Below are 19,400 nucleotides of genomic sequence, written 5' to 3'. Positions count from 1 at the left end.
AAGGTTCAATATATTTTCCATAAGAAACATTTTTTTAATGTATTTATATGTATCAAAGAAATAAATGCTTTCCTACTTTCATCCAGACTGTCCATGGTGTTCAGCTGAGCAATATTTTGATAATACCTAACATTTCAAAATATATTCAGTTGTAAAATCGGTGTTTATGAAACTACAAATAAAGATGAGAATAGCAATTCATTTTGATTTTATTATTGAAGCATAAAAACAGTTAAGAAACATTGAAGATACAAATGCTGCTAAAATGTGACATTTTTTTTTTTTTTTTTTTATAAAATCATAAAATGGTACAAGATACTTCAAGCTGGAATCCATTTCCTGACGGTTAATTCCATGTTAAAATATTGATTCTTCTTTTCATCTGTTTGGAGTTTCACAAGACAAACTAAATATTGACAGATTAAAATCGAAACAAACCAACACAATTTCTTTGAAATTTATTTGAACAGATTTTTTAAAATAGATGAGGAAATTATATTTTTTATTTGCGAACTCTTATCCTCATCTTCATAATTGTTGCTCCACAACCTATTCTTCTGGCCTTCACCGGGGCCCATGACACAGTGGATAGAGGCATTGAATCTCTATGATCCCAGGTGAGCATTGTCTGAAGATAGAAGTTTCAATCCTACTCAAAGCCGGCCAGAGGATTAATTGGCCAAAATGTGGTGAGATGACAACAACTATGGAAGGCAGTAATTACTGAGGATACATTTAAGAGATTCAGCATTCCTATCCCATTGCAGTTAACCACCTGACGAAGGCCAGAGGAATAGTTGGCCGAAACGTCGTGAAACAACAACTATGAAGATAACCGTCCGCAAGTAAATAAATAAATATACAAATTACTCATCTCAAAGGATTGCAATAAGAAAAAAAGCAGATCACGAATTGTAATTGATTTCCTTTTTTTCCAAAAGATCTTATTGGTTCGTTATAAACTTCCGGTTTGATTTTATCCAAATGTGATCATTGTCAATATTTGATTCTAATTGGATGAAAGAAATATTCATTTGAATGGTATCCACCATTAAATATCAATTTGATGAGGACACTGGCTTTTTGCAAATAATTAGTAATTACTATCAGTGCATGAAACGGTATTTTGACCAGCTGGACATCGAGATGTTTAATAGAATTATTTGCTGGCCAGTTTATTTGTCGTTCTGGTGTTTAATACATGCCATAGTTTTTTTGTTTTTTTTTATGTAGATTATTTAAAATTGCAGTTGATATTTTATTTAATCTTCTTTTTATTTCTTGATGGTGTTTGTTTCCAGACTGACAAGTTTAGAGAAAGAAATTACAATGCTATTCTTTCCTCAAAATTGTTTTTATTTACTGGTTTATTGGATACAGCAACATTGGTAAACGCTTTCAGAAAGGGCCGTGGGGAGTTCTCACAACTGCATGCTTATATCTCGCAAAAATAAAAAAAGGAATGGATAAAATGGAAGCATTCCCCCATCCCCCAAATTAAAATGAAGCACGCTAATGCAATAGGCATTATTACTTAATAAAAAGGTTTCGTTTCTCACTGGACTAATCAGATGAGACTCACCTCGTATGATAGAACAAATAATCAAAAAGGTAAATAAACTAAGGGTATCTACGGCTGAAGCCAGATGATCTCTACCACAAATAGAAAGACACTAGAATGACTGACAGAGGAAGGGGGGGGGGGTTCACAGCAGTACGCTAGAAACAGAAAGGTTGAGTATCTGAAGAGAATCTCTTAGACTGAAGCGTAAAGGAAGGTGATAAATCTAGCTGTCGGAAAAGACTATCAAAGAACAGTATCCTTCGAGAATTTATCAATTGAAAAGTCATTTTAATACGATCTTTTTAAATATATTTTTATTTTGTCATTTTTATTTTATCGTTTTTAAATATATTTTTATTTTATCATTGTTCAATCTAAAAAAACATTCAGACTATAAGCTCGTTTTAATACCAACATATTTTGTTTTGTATTTGAAACGACTACAACATTAAAACGAAAAATGTTGTCTAGCAATTTTTGGATGAAGGATTTTTGCACGTATGTGGTTAACAATTGTGTCAATTTTGATTTTAAAACATTTTATCAAAATGGTTGAACTTTTGCATCATACGTTAAAATGTTATTTAATCAAAGCATCACCAATCCACATTTTCTGAGAAATTTGTTTGAAAACTTGAATATCATAATAATTTTAGAAAGTGGCAGCCACATCCTTATGGGATATATTGTATGAAATACTAACTATTACTTAAAAAAATATTATGGGATATATTGTATGAAATACTAACTATTACTTAAAAAATATTATGGGATATATTGTATGAAATACTATTACTTAAAAAAAATATTATGGGATATATTGTATGAAATACTAACTATTACTTTAAAAAATATTATGGGATATATTGTATGAAATGCTATTACTTAAAAAGAATGAGTTGGTATAAATGTTTTCTGTTTTAAAGGAAAACAAAAAAACGTGGAATAGAAATAACATTTTCAGATTTAGCAAAACAATTTTTCTTTAAAATTATTACTAAAACAACAAAAAAAAACACGTGCAACCATAACAAAAAAGAACATCAATTATTATATTTGTAAGTACACTTTATTTTTAATTAATCAATGGACTATTTATTTTTGTATTAAGCGAAGTACAAAATACATTTCAAAAAAATAATCTCTTAAACTAAATACAAACAAAAAATGTTTAATACTTTTTGCCATTAAATTTAAAATAAAAGGAAGTTTGCTTTTCTTCTTCAAAATAAATGTTCTGATTTTAAAAAAGTGATATTGCATTAATGAAATCGACTCGGAATGTATGATTTTACATGAATATCCTTTCAGAAGTCTATATAAATCTCATTGGCAACTGAAATATCCAATAATGACAGTTTACTAAATTAGATCATTTTTAAGCTTAACAGATCCCAAATATTTCTTGCTATATATTGATCAAAAAATGAATTTGTTTTGCATAGTCTTTCTGTCTAGTCACATAATTTCTTTTAATGCCTCTGAAAATCAAAAGGGATCTTTTTAACAATGTATAACATTTCTATAAATAAATAATACATTTTGTAGGTTAATCATTTTAATAATCAAACTGAATAGTTGCAAATAATAACTGTGCAATTGTCCTTTCAAAGATTACAAGTCTGAAAGAATTTGTCCAAAGTGTAAATGACATATTGCAACAAACTCGACTGTCCAACTATGGCAAACGATTTGAGAAATAATGAACTTTGGTAAATAAGAAATTTTAATTCAATTGCTTTAAGACAAAATTGGATATAGACACACCACATTACGTGCCGAATACGGACCGTGCTGAAATAATAACGTTATTGTTTAACAATCCATTCTTAGCATGAGGAAGAGAGAAGGTTTTGTAAATGTTCTGTACTTTCACTTAAATTCAATTTTATGGTATCTTGTTTCTTAAATTAACTTAAATTCTGTCTAAAAAAATAGAATGGTTCATATGCTGCATAAGTACCACAAAAGTAATTGTTTTTCGTTTTTGTCCTTCATCCATAATTAAAGCTGATCAGAATTGTTAGAATCTCCAAAATAAAGCTGATCAGAATTGCTAGACACTCCAAATAAAAGCTGATTAAAATTGCTAGACACTCCAAATTAAAGCTACCAAAAATTGAAACATTTCTATGAAAAAAAATAAAGCTTTCCTAAATGCAACAGGTTGTTTTAATTTTTGTCGTTTTAAAAAGAATTTTTTTAAAAATGAATGATAAAGCGATGAATTGTCAAATTTTTGGAAAAGGAATCAACTTCCTGGTTTCTCTTTGAAAACAAAATTCTTTGCCATTTGCAGAAGAAAGTTTTTTGTTTTGTTTTTTTAAATATACTTTTATATAATTTTTTTTTATTTCAAAATAAAAACACATATTTTTTTTATTTTAAAAAGAATTTCAATTTTTACTTTATGAAAAAAATATTTTAAAGACAAAAAAATTTACAAGATGTTTTTAAAAGTTCTATTTTAAAAATGAGAACAAAAATTAAAAGTAACTGAATTATTTTAGATACATATTTTGGGGGGTCGGGGATAAAACCAAAAGTTTAAATTTTTAAATGTTTTCAAGAGTTTTATTTTAATTTTTTTTAAGGATTAAGCAACAATTTAATAAGGAAATTTATTTTGGTTCTTTTTTTTCTGTACTTGTGACGCTTTAGCAGGGTTTGGTCTTTACTGCACGCTTCTGGCAGTCAGCTCCACCAAATTTCAGCTCCCTCTGCTTCTTTCGGACACCATTCTGGCAGTCGCTATATTCTCCCCATTGACCGAAGAAGCAACGATCTGCAAACAGAAAAAAAAAAATTGTTTTTGAAAAGGAAAGGGAAAGAGTAATGAATGTGTTGGATATAAAATTTCACTTAAAATACGAGTCAAATAGTTTCAAATTTTCTTTTATTTTCATCTATATGAGGTTCAGTATATTTGTATGCACAGCATATTACCCCCTAAACTAATTAATTATATTTCATTTAGTTTAGTATAAAAGGGGTGGAAGCTCTTCATAAAATTCACATAACTCCGAGGTTGTCACTGAACAAACAACGAAGACGAAGTTGAACAGCTGCTGGTCAACTGTATTTCCGATCGTCTAAATTCGCAGTGCCCTCTCTCCCTCTTTGTTCGTTTTCCTCTTATTTTTTTTAATTTTTGGTTCTTCTCTCTTCTCGTGCCCTTCTTAATACTAACGAAACATGCCGAATAAACTGAATTGAATTGATTTGTGAAATTTTAACAATAGGTATTAGACATCAATTAATAAATATTCATTTAAAATACCCCAAATAAACTGAAATTTAGAGGTTTTAGGAGCGTAATTTAGGCACAACCGTGACATTCGTAAATAAGGCCGTGCCACTAAGTCACGTGACCTTGCAAACGTCACAAAATAAAGTAGAAAAGCCACAGTACTGACTATTACTAAGGATGTTTATTTTCTGTTGCAATTTTCAAAGGACTTTCAGAGGGATTCATAAAATTGGTCCAAAAGTGACTGTATTTATTTTCCAAAAGATACATTATTTTAAATTAAGACGAGTGCAATTAAACGGGAGTAGTTTTTGTCTGGAAAATACTGTGATATTTTTATTTGTTAAATGTGTATTTAAACTAGTTTTCAAATAATTTTTCAATAAAATTTTTTACAATCATTTTTATTAATAATACGATAGCGTGTGTGTTATTTTGTGAGTCAGGCTTACATTTTTTTATTCCCAAGTGACTGTCGTTTAATTGCTATGTCCTTCCATTTCTTGTAATAGATAATTTTACTAAGAATTCTTCATATATTTTGATTTCGGTTTCGATAATAGCTGAAGGAACTTAAGTTATATATATATATATATATACACACACAATTTTATTATACCATCCCTATTTAAGTTAAAACATACTTATCAAAGTATTCTTATGTACATCTATATCAAAAACACTTGTAAACGTTTTTTTTTTTTTAATTTTTTTATTTCCATACTTTGTGGACCAGGCGCGAACGCAGACCCCACAATTTTAATGAACCACCGTTCTGCCAGATCAAACATACCCATTCCTGTGTCTCAATACATCTTCTATCGTTATATGTAATCAGTTTTTTTAAAATAGTCAACCATATAGGAGCCTATTCGTGACCAGATATACACACACATACACACACAGACATTCAGCTTTATATTATAGATATTCATAAGTTTTAGTTCCGGTTTCACTTGAAGCTGATGCACTCAAGCCTTATGGATATATTTTTTATTTTTGAAATCACAACTTTATAATATATAACAATCGATAGAAAATTGACTCTATAATAATGGATATAAAATCTGCATGAATTAAAATATCATATTTAAGCATATTTTAGAACCGGATAACTTAGATAAATACTTTTGTAATTTTAACAAAAGAGCTACAATAATAGCAGGGTGTCTCCATTTACGCTGAACATTTACAGAATGCCAACATTAATATATTACATATGAAAGAGTCTGCTGTGGAATTTCCACAGGTCCTGCTAGTTTTTATTAATTCAGCAAACAATGTTTAATTATTTTTTTTATTAATTCAGCAAACAATGTTTAATTAATTTTTTTTTTATAACAATTTATATTTTCTTATAAGGATCTAAAAAAATATATAAGGAATTTTGGACCAAAATTTTTTAAAAATAGGTTCGAAAAATTAAAAATGTTTAACAGATTTATTTTATTATTAAGTAAACAGTCTGAAAAACATCTCTTGTGAAAAGTATTTAAACAAATAATAAAGAAAACTTTTCACGATATTATTCATATATTTTGTAGAGATCTGTAGTTTTCGATATTGGGAGTCAATAAACGTAGCAAACGTTTAGTCTTGATTGTGAGGTTATGATAATTGTTTTAATTTGTACATTTCGATTTTATAAATTCGTTGAATTCCATTAAAATATTTTTGTATAAAAAGAATGCTTCAAGTTTAGTTTTTCAGTTAGGAAATTTTATTTTTGGTATAATATTTTTAAAACGTAATGTTTATCGTTTTTCAAAAGTGTAAGTCAAGAAACACAAACATATTTCCATAAAAACAAGAGAAACAAGTATGGTCCCCTTTGAGTGCACATTGACAGAGACATAAAATTGTTTCTTGTTAGCTTTTATTTTAAAATATGTTTTATAAACATTCTTAACATAAGGAGGATGTTTTTGTAGCTGTTCTGTACTTTCACCTAACAATTTAATATATATATATATTGTTCGCTGTTTAAAAAAAATCATTGTTTGTATTTGGGCTGGAAAAAATTGTTTGTTCGTTTTTGGCCGAAAAAATTGTTTCTTTACTTTTGGTTCAAAAAAATTGTTTATTCACTTTCATTTTAAAATTTGAAAAATCGAAAATTAAGATTTTAATTAATTTGTTTTTATTTCATTAATTCCTAAATTCATAGTTCACTTTTTTTTAGTATTTAATTATCTCCCGCTTAAACGTGTAGTTGTAGATGCATAATTCTTGTTTTTGTGTTTTACTTTATATTGAATAAAGTTAGGTTTAAGTATAAATCGAATCGTGTTCCTTTATTTTCTTTTTCTAAATGCAATTTTTAAGTAAATAATAAACAAATTTTAGTCTTGAATACATAAGCAACAAAATATTTATTTACAAAATGTTGTTTCACAGAAACACCACACAACTTTTCCCTTCTGAGTTATTTTTCTTTTTTTAATATTGAATAAGTTCAGTTTCAGTATAAATCGTGTTTCTTATTTTTCTTTTTTTCAATGCAAGTTTTTATGTTTTCTAATGTTTGTGTAAAAAGTTCTAATTCCTTATCTGACAATTCAACAGATCCTGCTTGCTACCTTAAGTGTGGCATCATTTTTCAGTGAATAGGCTTCGTATTTACGAAGGTCACGTCAAAACTGCCCATTTAAAAATTCAAATAAATATTCAAATATGAGATTTACATTGAATTTGATCCATAGTCATTAGACATCAATTAAGCAAAATTCCCTGAATTTCCATTTCTCAAGCTTAATCCTTAAATTGTAGATATTTTCTAGAATTTTGATTAAAATTGGAAAATAAGGATTCTAAATGTATGTTTGTTTAATCAAATTTACATCTTGATTTGTTTTTTAATCGTGAGGGGACATAAAAGAGATGCAAGACTGTTCGAGGTGAGGGTAAATTATTTTACTTGATCTAAGACGAATATTGTTGTTATTTAAAAAGAAAGAAGATTATTGTTACAGTCAATCATTTTATTCTGGTGCTTAGTTCTTTGTTATATGGAAGGAACTTTTATATTTCTTTGTTGGTTTAAATGTAGGATTTAGCAAAGATTCATAAAATTTCACGTGTCAAAAATGGTTATTACATTTCCTGAAGTTATTTCATAGCCTACAAGAAGGGGACAGCAGATATACCATGCAGTTTATGTTGGTCGAATAGGTTAGTAATACTATTTGACCCTGATTCATTGGGGATTAATACCATTTATATTAGCTCAAATATGAACCTGATGGTTTTTGGCTGAATCTTGAAGTTCACTTAGCAATTTTATCATCTACTAGCAAAGATACCCACGTTTTGTTCGGGACTTTGCTGTACACTCGGGTATCCTCTCCATGGGTACCCTTGCAGTAAGTGGATGTTGCAAGAGCCGAACTAAATATGACCGTAACCTTTGACCTTGACCTTCAGAAAGGGTATGCGCCATCTCCAGGTCGAAGACCATCATCATGCCAGGTTTGGTCATGTGGTGTGGGTTGTTGAAGTGTTGGTTGTACACACAGACACACACGAACTATATGTATATATATATATATATATATATAAAATAAAAATAAAATATATTTATATTATATATTTATATATTTATATTATTATATTATTTTGCTCTATATATTTTTTTCGCGCCTTTAATATTTCCTGTCTGGGTCATTTTGACATGTGTTTCGCTATTTTATATTTAATTCTATGACCATTTAATTTTTTTTTTCTTCCCTGATCTTTCTTATTTATATTTATGCCTCGGCAGTAGAGTGAAAAGCATATCTTATTTTTCTTTTATTAATATTATTGGAATTTTTTACTTTTTTCCCTTATACACATTTTTGTGAATTATTCCATGAATTATTTGGATAATTTTGGACCATCTTCCAATTACAGGATTTCCTTGGATTTTACTTGTGCAAATGGAAATTCAATTAACTTTCTTGAAGTTATATATTTGGATTTTAACGTCACTGGATTATTTATCTTCCACCAGACTATCTATTCATGTGTAATCACCTTTTTCTTCACCATATTCCCTCTGCTTCACTTTTTTGTTATCAAGTAAGATCTTTGACTTACTTGTTGTTTCATCAAATACTTTTGCATGCAAAATCCGATTCCGCATTTTGCTAATTCCTACCCTCTGATGAGAAGGAAAATATTTCTTCGAAACTCCGCAGATTAAGGACCATCCACTTATCTAGTGTTTCCTTTTCAGATTAATTATGTTTTTTAGCATGTTTTATTAACTGCTTGCTCGTATATATATATATATATATATATATATATATATATATATATGAGAGAGAGAGATGCCTAGAATGGCAATACCAAATTTCTTTGACTAGAAAAGTAGGTAAATATGCAAAGAAGGTATCGTGATGAAATAAAATTATTTATAAACTCATTCTTAACATGGGTGTTCTATACTTTCACCTAACAATTTAATAAAGAAGATATTTTAAAACTTGAATTTAACTTGAAAATACTATTTAAAAAAAAAAATAACACAATATCTTGTCTGCATGAGTACCAGAAAGTCTTTTTACACAAAACAAGAAAATGAATATTTAATTAAAAGAATAGGCTAATTTCAAAATAAGTTTCTGTTTAATCTTTTATTATTTATTTGATATACTAGCGTGATGTTTGATAACAAAAGAACTGAAAGAAAGCACAAATTATTAGTTTAATTTAAAAACAGGAATATTTCCCATCGTTATTATTTTTTAAAGCATGCAATGTCATTTCATCAACAGCTTTCTAAATTAAATACATTTTCATGAATAGAATAAATTAAACATTGACAAAAAACAAACATTATTCAAGCAATACTCATAGAAAAGGATATTGTTACTATAAGTGCAAATATACAAAGTAAAAAAGTTATACTTAGTGTCTAATATGGTGAGTCGGAAATAGTAGCTGGTAAAAATAAATTCAACCTATTTGATATACAGACACTCACCTGGCTGGAAGAAATAAAACATTGCGGATATCCAAACAGTTGTTTTAATTAACAGAGGGGAATACACCCATTGCTAAATTAACATTCTAAGGATGTGAAGCTATATTAATGGCGAATGCGAAATTTTAAAATGGGTGTTTATTGGTGAGTGTTAAAAAATGTTATAAACAAGCCCACATTCAGAGCGAGAGTTTGCTGGCTAGAGAGTTCAAGAGATCAACTTTTGACAATTTCTTGTGCTTCCTTCACCGTACATGTTTGCCACAAACGAGCAAATAAAAATGTTTATGCACAAGTGTGTTCCATCATTCGACAGTAATGCAAGAGTAATACAACAATAGGTTTTCAATTTGTGGATAAGTTCGCATGGTATTGATTTAAAATAACCTCGTCAGCCTTCTGTCATTTACTATTTATGAGCAACTATCAATAAATTGGAAAATAATGAAAGCAATCAGCTCATCAATCATTTTCTTAAAACCGTACAACTATACTAAATCAAAGAGTTGGCTGTTGTGAGAGAAAAACTTGATGTCATTTTGAAATCGACTATTTTCAGTTTAGATAAATTAATCGACGACGCTATGCACTGCACCAAACAGACAATTGCTTTCATACACTTGTAAATTTACCGAATAAATAAATTTCCGTTATAGATCGTGCACATGCGCAAACGACACCATTGTCGCTATGTGTCGTCAAGGTGTCATTTCTTTCAAGTTTGAACCCCTTTTTTGAACCCCCTTTTTGAACCCCTTAGCAATTGTTTTAGCCGATTATATACCTCTAAAAATATTCTGCACACTATATGCAATCTTTTGAGCTATTGCACATCGTCTAACGATCATCCGTCTAGGAGGAGATACAATTTGAAAAACAGAGACAGACACACACAGACATAGTGAGTTTTATATATTAGATTATATCAACTGTCTTATAAACTAGCCGGACCGGTTAACCGGCGTTGGAATTGATAAAAATAGTCTGTAAAATTATAAGCAAACTTTTTTTTTATATTCAAACGAAAACTGTTCTTTTTTATTTTTCATATTATCACCAGAACTTAGGGTTAAGGAAAGCATTCTTGAGGTTTTTTTTTAATAACTTAAACAGACATTTTTATAGTTTGATCCAAAGCATTATCTATATAAAATATTGTGCATTAACATGATAGACTAAAATCCTATTTTGTAATAGATTCTAATAAGAATAAAACTTATTTCTGATTTTAACTTGAAAATAATTTTCTTTTCTGATAAGGGTTGTATTCTTTTACATTTTCCTCAAACTGGACAAAGATTAGCACCAAAACAGTGTTCAGAAAAAGTTATAAATTTGTTTTTTTAAATCAAACGGCAGTGATTTTATTCTCTTTTTTGCTTTTTAACATTTTCCCATGCACTATATAAATAATTTTTTAGCATAAAATGCATTATTCATGCCATATTTTCATAAATTAAAAGAAGAGACAATGAACATACCATGCTTTAACAATCACAAGTCAGTATTAGTAACAAAAAAAAAATGATTTTTCTAAAATTCAAATAGAAAACAAAAACTGGATTATTCATTGAAAACCAACAAATACCAGAAATGCATTGACATTCCAAGAAAATTACAGACGACATGCCGAGAAATTGCATTAAAAACAAAGAAATAAACAATCACGGTACCCTACGAATGTTTATTCAGTCAATTGGTGGACATAAATGAACAAAATTTACAACTAAAGTGCGTCAAATTGAAACGGATCGGTGGAGGTGACTGGAAATGTGTTGTTGTGAATCTCTGATGTTGCACATGACATTCTACCCACCTTTGCCGCCTTTTATACTGCAATTTTTCGTCACGACCTTTGTAGGCTCACACACGGATGAGTCACCCTTTTCCAACTTTCCTGTTTTACTACGCATATTGCTGCTTGGATTGCATGCGCTCCAGTCACCATAGGAATATTTGCAGTCTACAAGTGGGGAAAAGACATCAATCTTTCACTGTATAACCCAAAACATACTATGATACCCCCCCCAATAATACCTTTCAAGGCTGTTTGTAATGAAAGAAGTTCCAAATTTGAAAATGGGAATAAAAAAAAGGTGTACGAAGTACAGAGTAATTGCTTTGCTAGTCTATGCAATATAAGTGTTCAGTTTGCTAACGAATAGAGAGTTGTGATAATTTATATATACTACTGCTCTCTAAAAAGGAGGAATTAATTCATAGAAGAATGCTACGATGACCACAACACAGATATTAAACTACTCCCCACCTTTTTTGAGCATAGGAAGATGGCACAAAAGGACAATTATTGGAAGGAATTGTCTGCTTGAAACCAAAATCATACCGATACAAAATGTCTATTATTAATAGATGTCGTCAAAAGATATAAAAGTTTAGGTGCTAATGCAGAGAGTGATCCGCGCTATTTTTTTAAATCGTATTTCCACGTTTAATTAAAGTTTATATGCTTTTTTATTCAATTGTAAGGTTAAAGTACAAAACAGGTACAAAACACCCCCTCCCCATGTTAAGAATGACTTTTTAAATAATAACGTTATTATTTTAGCACGGATCACTCTCTGCATGAGTACCAAATTTTAAAATACAAACCAAAACTAGAATTTTTAGTGTGTTGAAAACAGTCAAAAGTTATAGCCCGTCGGCTTAAAATAAGTGCTTTATGCCAAATTGATAGTTGAATATCGTTTAATTTGGGCTTATTTTTGCATTGAATATAAATCCCAATTAATCTCTAACTTTCCATTAAACAGAGACCATAATACTTAGTTCGCTGTACCTTATCATTACAAAGGTCAGTGCAAAATTTCATCCAGATCGGCCCAGTGATTTTCGAGAAAAAGCGGAACAGATCAACAAAGAGAAATATAATATAGAAAATAATGTTCCTTTTCTAATTCTTGAACCATAGTTATCCTCAGTTTTATCGTATTATGTAGCAGAGAGGATTTGAATCACCGTAGGATGATAATAGGAGTGATAGATGAAAAAAACTTTCGCATGTATTCATCTAGATATGAGAAACTTTTAATAAAAAGGCTGACGAGAAATGTGTTTAAATTAACAGGGTGATTGAAAAGTAACTCCCTATTTTAAAATGCATAAAATTTATTTTTGAAATTATATAATTTATACAATCTATATATCTATCAAAGTTAAATTGTTTCTGTGTGTGTGTGTTTGGGGATGGGTATCTGTACATTTCCCTACCAAACTACTCTGTCAATTTTCAGTATACAGACTCGAGATTTTACGTAATGGATAGTGAGATTTAGGAAAATCTTTTTAATCGGTTTTCGGCTAGAAATTTGGTTGTCAAGTGGTCATAGTTCAACGATTTGACCTGTGAAAACTCTACCAAACTCCTCCACCAATTTTGGGTCTAAACACTTGAAATGTTAGATTTAGGTTACTTGGACATGGATCAAACTTTTTAATTTGAGCCCAAAACACTAAATGTTAAGGGATCAAAATTGGGGTGAAAGTTAATAAAAAATTGACCTCTGCGGTCTCTACACCAAATATTGGCTGAGTAATTTGGTAAACATTTGAAATTTGACACAAAGTGTATTCAGACACAGGACAAGCTTTTAATCGATTTTTGGCCGAAAATTTGGCTGCCAAGAGGTCAAAGTTCAAAAGATTTGACCTTTGCGTTCTCTAGCAAACTATTCAGCAAACTTTGGGTTTAAAAATTTGAAATTTTACATGAAGGATATTCAGACATGAAGCAAGTTTTTTAATCAGTTTTTGGGCGGAAATTTGGCTGCCAAGAGGTCAAAGTTTACAGAGTTGGCCTTTGCAGACTCTACCAAACTCCTCCGCCAATTTTGAGTGGAAACACTTGAAATTTTAGATGTAGGTTACCTGAACATGAGTCAAACTTTTTAATATACATGCACATAAAGTTATAAACAGTATATAGGGCCCGAGCAAAGCCGGGCTGAACTGCTAGTTAATGAATATGAGAAGACATAAACTTTTATTTAAAATTCAATATGGGTGCCTTTATTTGCCACCAGCTTTTTAAGTTGACCAGCAATCTTATCAACTGATTTCACAAAAAAAACCTCTTGTAGAATGATAGTCATAACTTCACTTATTTGCCCTTCAAGTTCTAAATTTCTTGGTTTGGTTGAGTAGACTTGCTCTTTCAGCCATCCCCAGAGAAAAAAGTCATAGGTCATTAAGTCATGACTGGCTGGCCAATCATGCAAACCGTGATGACCAATCCATCTTACAGTGAATTTGCCATTCATCCATTCATGAACAACAATAGCAAAGTGTGCAGGTACCTTACTATGTTGGGAGATGAAATTTGGTCAATTATTAGTGTTTGGTAAAATATTGAAGATTTGATTTTTATGCAAGATATAGCAATAAATATATCTATTTTTATATATACTTTTTCATATTCATTAATTGTATAAATTATTTTTAAAAAAATATATCTTATGCATTTTAAAATAAATAATTACTTTTCAATCACCCTATATATGCTTTCTAGGCTCAGTTTGTTTTTATATTTTATAATGCCGGATAATACTGTTGTTAACAAGAATTTCCTAATTTGTGATTTTTTTTTTACTGATTTAAAGATTATAATCTATATAAATAAGAAAAAAAAAAACAACTTATCAAAATCTGAACAAAACCTAAATGTTGGACAAAGAAAAGGTTTGATATCATTTCAGATAGATATGAGTGATAAATAATAATAAATTGTAATTAATTCTTTGTTAGTTCGATTATCAGAAGTGTTACAAAAAGGTTTTTTGAAATTTGAAGACATTTTTGTAACATTCTTGATAATCAAACCAATAGTAAATAAATTGTATTTAGCTTAACACACACACGCACACACATATATATATTAGTAATTTATAAAATATATATGGCGATTAAGCTACACTGAATATTCTGCGTTTCATCCACTATAGGATTCGTCAGGCTTATGCGCGAATTCTGTGGTTGTTTCTTGTTTTTATATATATTGAGGATTTTTAGTTAGCCAATCAGCTTTCTAGTATCCACCGCACCCCTTCCTATCAGCCAATGGGCATGCATTTTATCGAACAAAGGATCTGTTTTAGAAGTAGGTTAGTGGTTTAAGGTAGACGTTTTCCTTTTTTCTTTTCTTTTTTTTTCGCAGAATTCGTACATAAGCCTGACGAATCCTATAGTGGATGAAACGCAGAATATTCAGTGTAGCTTAATCGCCATATATATTTTATAAATTACTAACTAGCTCTACCTACGTATTGAGCACTTTTGAAGTAAATACTTAAAGTTTACGCATAAATCTATACTTTCGTATATTAAATTTATGTGAGTAAATGAAGTAGTTATATATATATATATATATATATATATATAAATGCATCACTTATATGACAATTAAGCTACACATAATTTTTTACATTTTAGTAAGGATTAATCAGGCTAAGACAGGGAATTGATGTTGCCGCATATTTTTATATATACACATGGAATTAACTTTGCTAGTTTACCAATATGATTCTTTGTTATTCCTGCTCCTGTTTTCTGTTTTCGGGCTTTTATTAAACAAAGGTTCGGCTGACATTTACTTCCCCTGCATTTGTTCATGTTTTTGAGAGGGATGAGTCATCCTTCTTTGTGTATAAGAAGGTGACCTTGTTTCAAATTGTGTGTGCTTATATATATATATATTATATTTTGTGTACAGAAAGTTGCTAGATGAGACAAGTCATTGGTACCGTCAGTTTGAAGCCCGATAATTAGAACCGTTTTAGATATCCATATCAAGCTCTGAGTATTGGCTGAAAAGAGGTTGATATGGGTATCTAAAACGGTCCTAATTATCCGGCTTCAAACTGACGGTACCAATGACTTGCCTCATCTAACAGCTTTCTGTACACAAAATATAAATACGCTCTTATTTTTCGGATTTTCCTTTTAATTGAGTACTCTGCTGGGTTTCTTTTTAAAAAAAAATACAAAAACTAATCATATATATATATATATATATATATATATATATATATCAGAATGATATATAGCAATTTTGTAGGAAGGATGACAAACTTTGAGGAATAGACCAGCTTTGCTTTATTATATAGATAAAGTTTTTAGAGAAATCTATTTTGTGTTGGTTACACGTTTGTGAACTCATGAAAATAAAATACTCTGCAGTTCATACCGCCGCAGTAAAGAGATATTGGATAGGTTTTATTGTCTCAATTATTGAGGTTTGATAGATTTGTACGTTTCATTTTATAATTGCATAAATGGATGATACTAGTGTTGCTAACGAGAATGCTCCTTGTATCTTGTAATAATTAAAACAGTGTCAATTTACAATCCTCGTTCATCATTTTTAACCAAATTTGTATAAAAAATGATTTGCTACGGAAACCTTAATTAAAATTAACTGATGTTGTATAGTAGAAATCATCAGATTAAAACATCACTCTCCCCGAAAACAAACAATATAATAAGGTAAAATAAACAAAATTATGAAAAGAAATATACATGTTAAAAGAATTTATCTAGAAAAATCGAACTTTTATAATAATGTTTGATCCATATAACCTATAAAGTTTCTATATCTCTTCAAAATACCAGCTCAGTCTAATAATGCTAAACCAGTAGTGGCAATGAAAATATAAAAAATAGATTTAAATGAATGATGCTCAGAAGACAAGCATTTGAAAATGTGTCAAATAAAAAGTCAAGAAACCAGCAGCAGAATGAACGAGTAGAAAATAGTGTTAGTAGGAATGTGTAAAATCAATTAAGATAGGACATAATTAGAGATGTCTAGTGTTCAAAAGAGCTGGAGAAAGACAAGATTCTGGGTTATTGGGGACATCCATAGTATAGTTTGCATAAATGTTTTCAAAGAAATTTCCCATAATAAATACCGAAGATAAAAATTGCAAAGTTTTTAAAGAAAATCAAGAATAAGAAAGAAAAAAAATAGACAGAAATTGCAACGGTGATACATTTTTCAAAGTTTGGATTTGTTTTGTTTTTTTTGTTCCGTTTTAAAATGTATTCCTAGATTTTCATATTTTGAAATGAAATAAATTGCACAGTGTATTTAATACATTTTAACAATTGTGACAGACAGACAGACAAAAGCTCTATTTATATAAGATGCATCTCCACATTTGTATAAGTTGGTCAAATTTCAATGTAAAATAGCATTGTAAAGTCGGAAGATTCGATATCCATTTTATAAGTTTACTTGCTGCGTGTTGGGAATAACGTATGTGCAAGTGATAATTGTTTGTTAATGAAAAAGAAAACGGTTGATTAATTGATAACATTTAAAGTTTATTTACATTAGCAATGACAACAAGACATAAAACACGTTATAATCATATACACACGTAACGTGTGAACCAACCAATTACATAGGAACCATGCCCGATTGCTAATTTTTATAAAAGCATAAACAGCCCGCAAAAGTAGATGGCCATCATCATCATATCGTAAGAATTTGGAGATTCTATTCTTAGCATTTTTTTCTCCAATATTTTACTAGTCAAAATTCTTTCTAGAAAGATATCGGGTACTTAGGGGTACTTTAGAGTGGGAGATCATTTAACTTATAACAATTTGATAAAGAAATGATCATCCACTTCCAAACCAAAAAGTGTTTTTAAGGACTGTTTTAAAAACACATTATCTGGTTGCAAAGTTAGTGATCCTTATTGCTTGGCGGTCCAGAAGATGTGTGATCATTTTTAATTTATCTTATATGCAAAAGTGATCCCTCATTAGATAATCTAAAAATTGGTTTGCTTTTAACTTTACTGCCTATTTTTTTATGATGTCTATACGTAATGGTCTCGTTTCCATTTTTGGTGAATTGGTAAAGGCTGCAGGACTACAGTTTACTGAAACATAAATACGAGCTTGAAAGTCGTATAGCGAACATAAACATGCCAATTCTTTAATTTAAAAATGAAAATGTATAAAAAGGTATAAAACCTTCAATGTCTTAGAGTTTACATTTTCGTTTACGTTGAAGGGGGACAGAAAAGTAGGTGTTGTTTGGTTAAAGTCACATGCAAGAAAGAGGTTGGAAGCTAGTTTTAATTTTTTACAAAAGGGTCAACCTCTTATCAAGGCCCAGAGACCACTGGAGGATAAGGGTTGATGGGTATACATTAGTCAACGAGATTATAGCATAGTAATCATAAGTAGTGGAAATTTTGTAAATTGAATTATTTAGGCGGACGATCCATCAAGAACTTGTTTACATTAGACTTGAAGACAATCAAATTGTAGTCAACTGGAAAGCAGGCAAACAGAAGAGAGTTCCACAGGTGTGCAATTCTAAGAAAGAAGCTTTGTTTATGTTCTCAACACCATGTGGAACACAAGAATACCAAAGTTATCATGACCATGATCTCACGCTAGAATGAATCATCAAAGTGCAATAATTATGGACCTTACAATATCTTTATTATTAAATACATAAACTGATTGGACGGATCTTGAATCTCTATGTCTGTCTATCCGTCACACTTCAATCTGGAATAATAATTTCATTAGTCTGTCACATACAGATTGAACGGAATGCATTTTAATACTTGTATTTTTCATCTTTTAATGCCGAAGTGAACAAAAATAAAACCTTTTGTTTCTGAATTATTGAGATGAGGATTGATAATATGTATTATTTCGATTAATCAAACTACTGCTCTCATCTTGACTGTTGTTCTCCCAAAATTTCGGCCAATGTAACCTCCAACCTTTTTCAGGTGTATTTTGTTGGACTCGGAAATCTTTACAGAACTCTGAATGGAACCGTTTATTATTTAATCCATCGAGGTAGCATTCCACCAGCCATGACTATGTAAACATCTTAAGTAATTAAAAATTGTATTTTAGTGTTGCCTGCGTTGATTTTTGAACCTTCAACCTCCAGAAGAGTGTAACTTACAACTGAATGTTACCTAGTACTTTACCTGTTATGTGATGAGCCAGTGCAGGCGATACTAGTAATACAATTACGAATTACTTGAGACTTCTACCTGGTTATAGCTGACAGAACAAGAACACCCTACCCCCGTTGATTAAATAAAGAGTTTCATTCAAAATTCTATTCAGATTCCTTAGTTTGATAAAAAGAATCTTGAGTTTGACAAGATATATCTGGTCGGAGGTTACATCGGGTGAAACGTTGTGAGAATAACAATTAAGAACATTAGTTTGAATAATCCAAATAATATACAAAATCTGGTGATACAAATTCTTAAAAATTCTTCCATATTGCATTAATCACATTTCAAAAAAGCCAAGCAAATTTTAAAAAAAAATTAATTTTAACAACAAAAAAAACGTCAAAACAATACATGCAATTTTTTGTATTCAAATTGGCCAATGAATTTTGGAACACTATAATGAAATTTGGAACGCTAATTGTAGAATACATACATGGCTAAGTGTCCTCCAAGCCCTATGATCTTGGACTGAGGTGTTTGTTTGGTGACGTTTGTCCATTCACAAATTTGGTTTATCCATCTTTTCTTTTGTCTACTTTTCGCCTTCAACGCATAAAATATTATTTTGAGTCGATTCAGCTCATTTAATTGATATACCATTTA

The 19,400-nt window shown here is 29.9% G+C and overlaps 1 protein-coding gene across 7 annotated transcripts in view; it reads right to left on the bottom strand.

Annotated features, from left to right (window-relative positions):
* Positions 1-3,897: 3,897 nt before the first annotated feature.
* LOC145292113 (uncharacterized) overlaps positions 3,898-19,400 on the bottom strand; it is a 346,982-nt gene continuing 331,479 nt past the window's right edge. For 5 of the 7 annotated variants that reach the window (XM_080138218.1, XM_080138211.1, XM_080138210.1 and 2 more), the window contains 2 exons: positions 11,597-11,743; positions 3,898-4,349 (listed from right to left, as the gene is read on the bottom strand). In XM_080138218.1, the coding sequence (XP_079994344.1) occupies positions 4,222-4,349; positions 11,597-11,743 (275 nt within the window). In that variant the 3' untranslated portion in view covers positions 3,898-4,221. The remainder of the gene's footprint in view (positions 4,350-11,596; positions 11,744-19,400) is intronic. The other 2 variants (XM_080138217.1, XM_080138213.1) reach the window with 2 other exon arrangements.

The sequence above is a fragment of the Euprymna scolopes genome, chromosome 13 (genome assembly GCF_053919585.1).
Source record: "Euprymna scolopes isolate OS-2025 chromosome 13, ASM5391958v1, whole genome shotgun sequence".
NCBI classification, from domain to species: domain Eukaryota; kingdom Metazoa; phylum Mollusca; class Cephalopoda; order Sepiida; family Sepiolidae; genus Euprymna; species Euprymna scolopes.
Note: the sequence above shows the minus strand (reverse complement) of the source record. Positions and strands in the feature narration are given on the sequence as shown.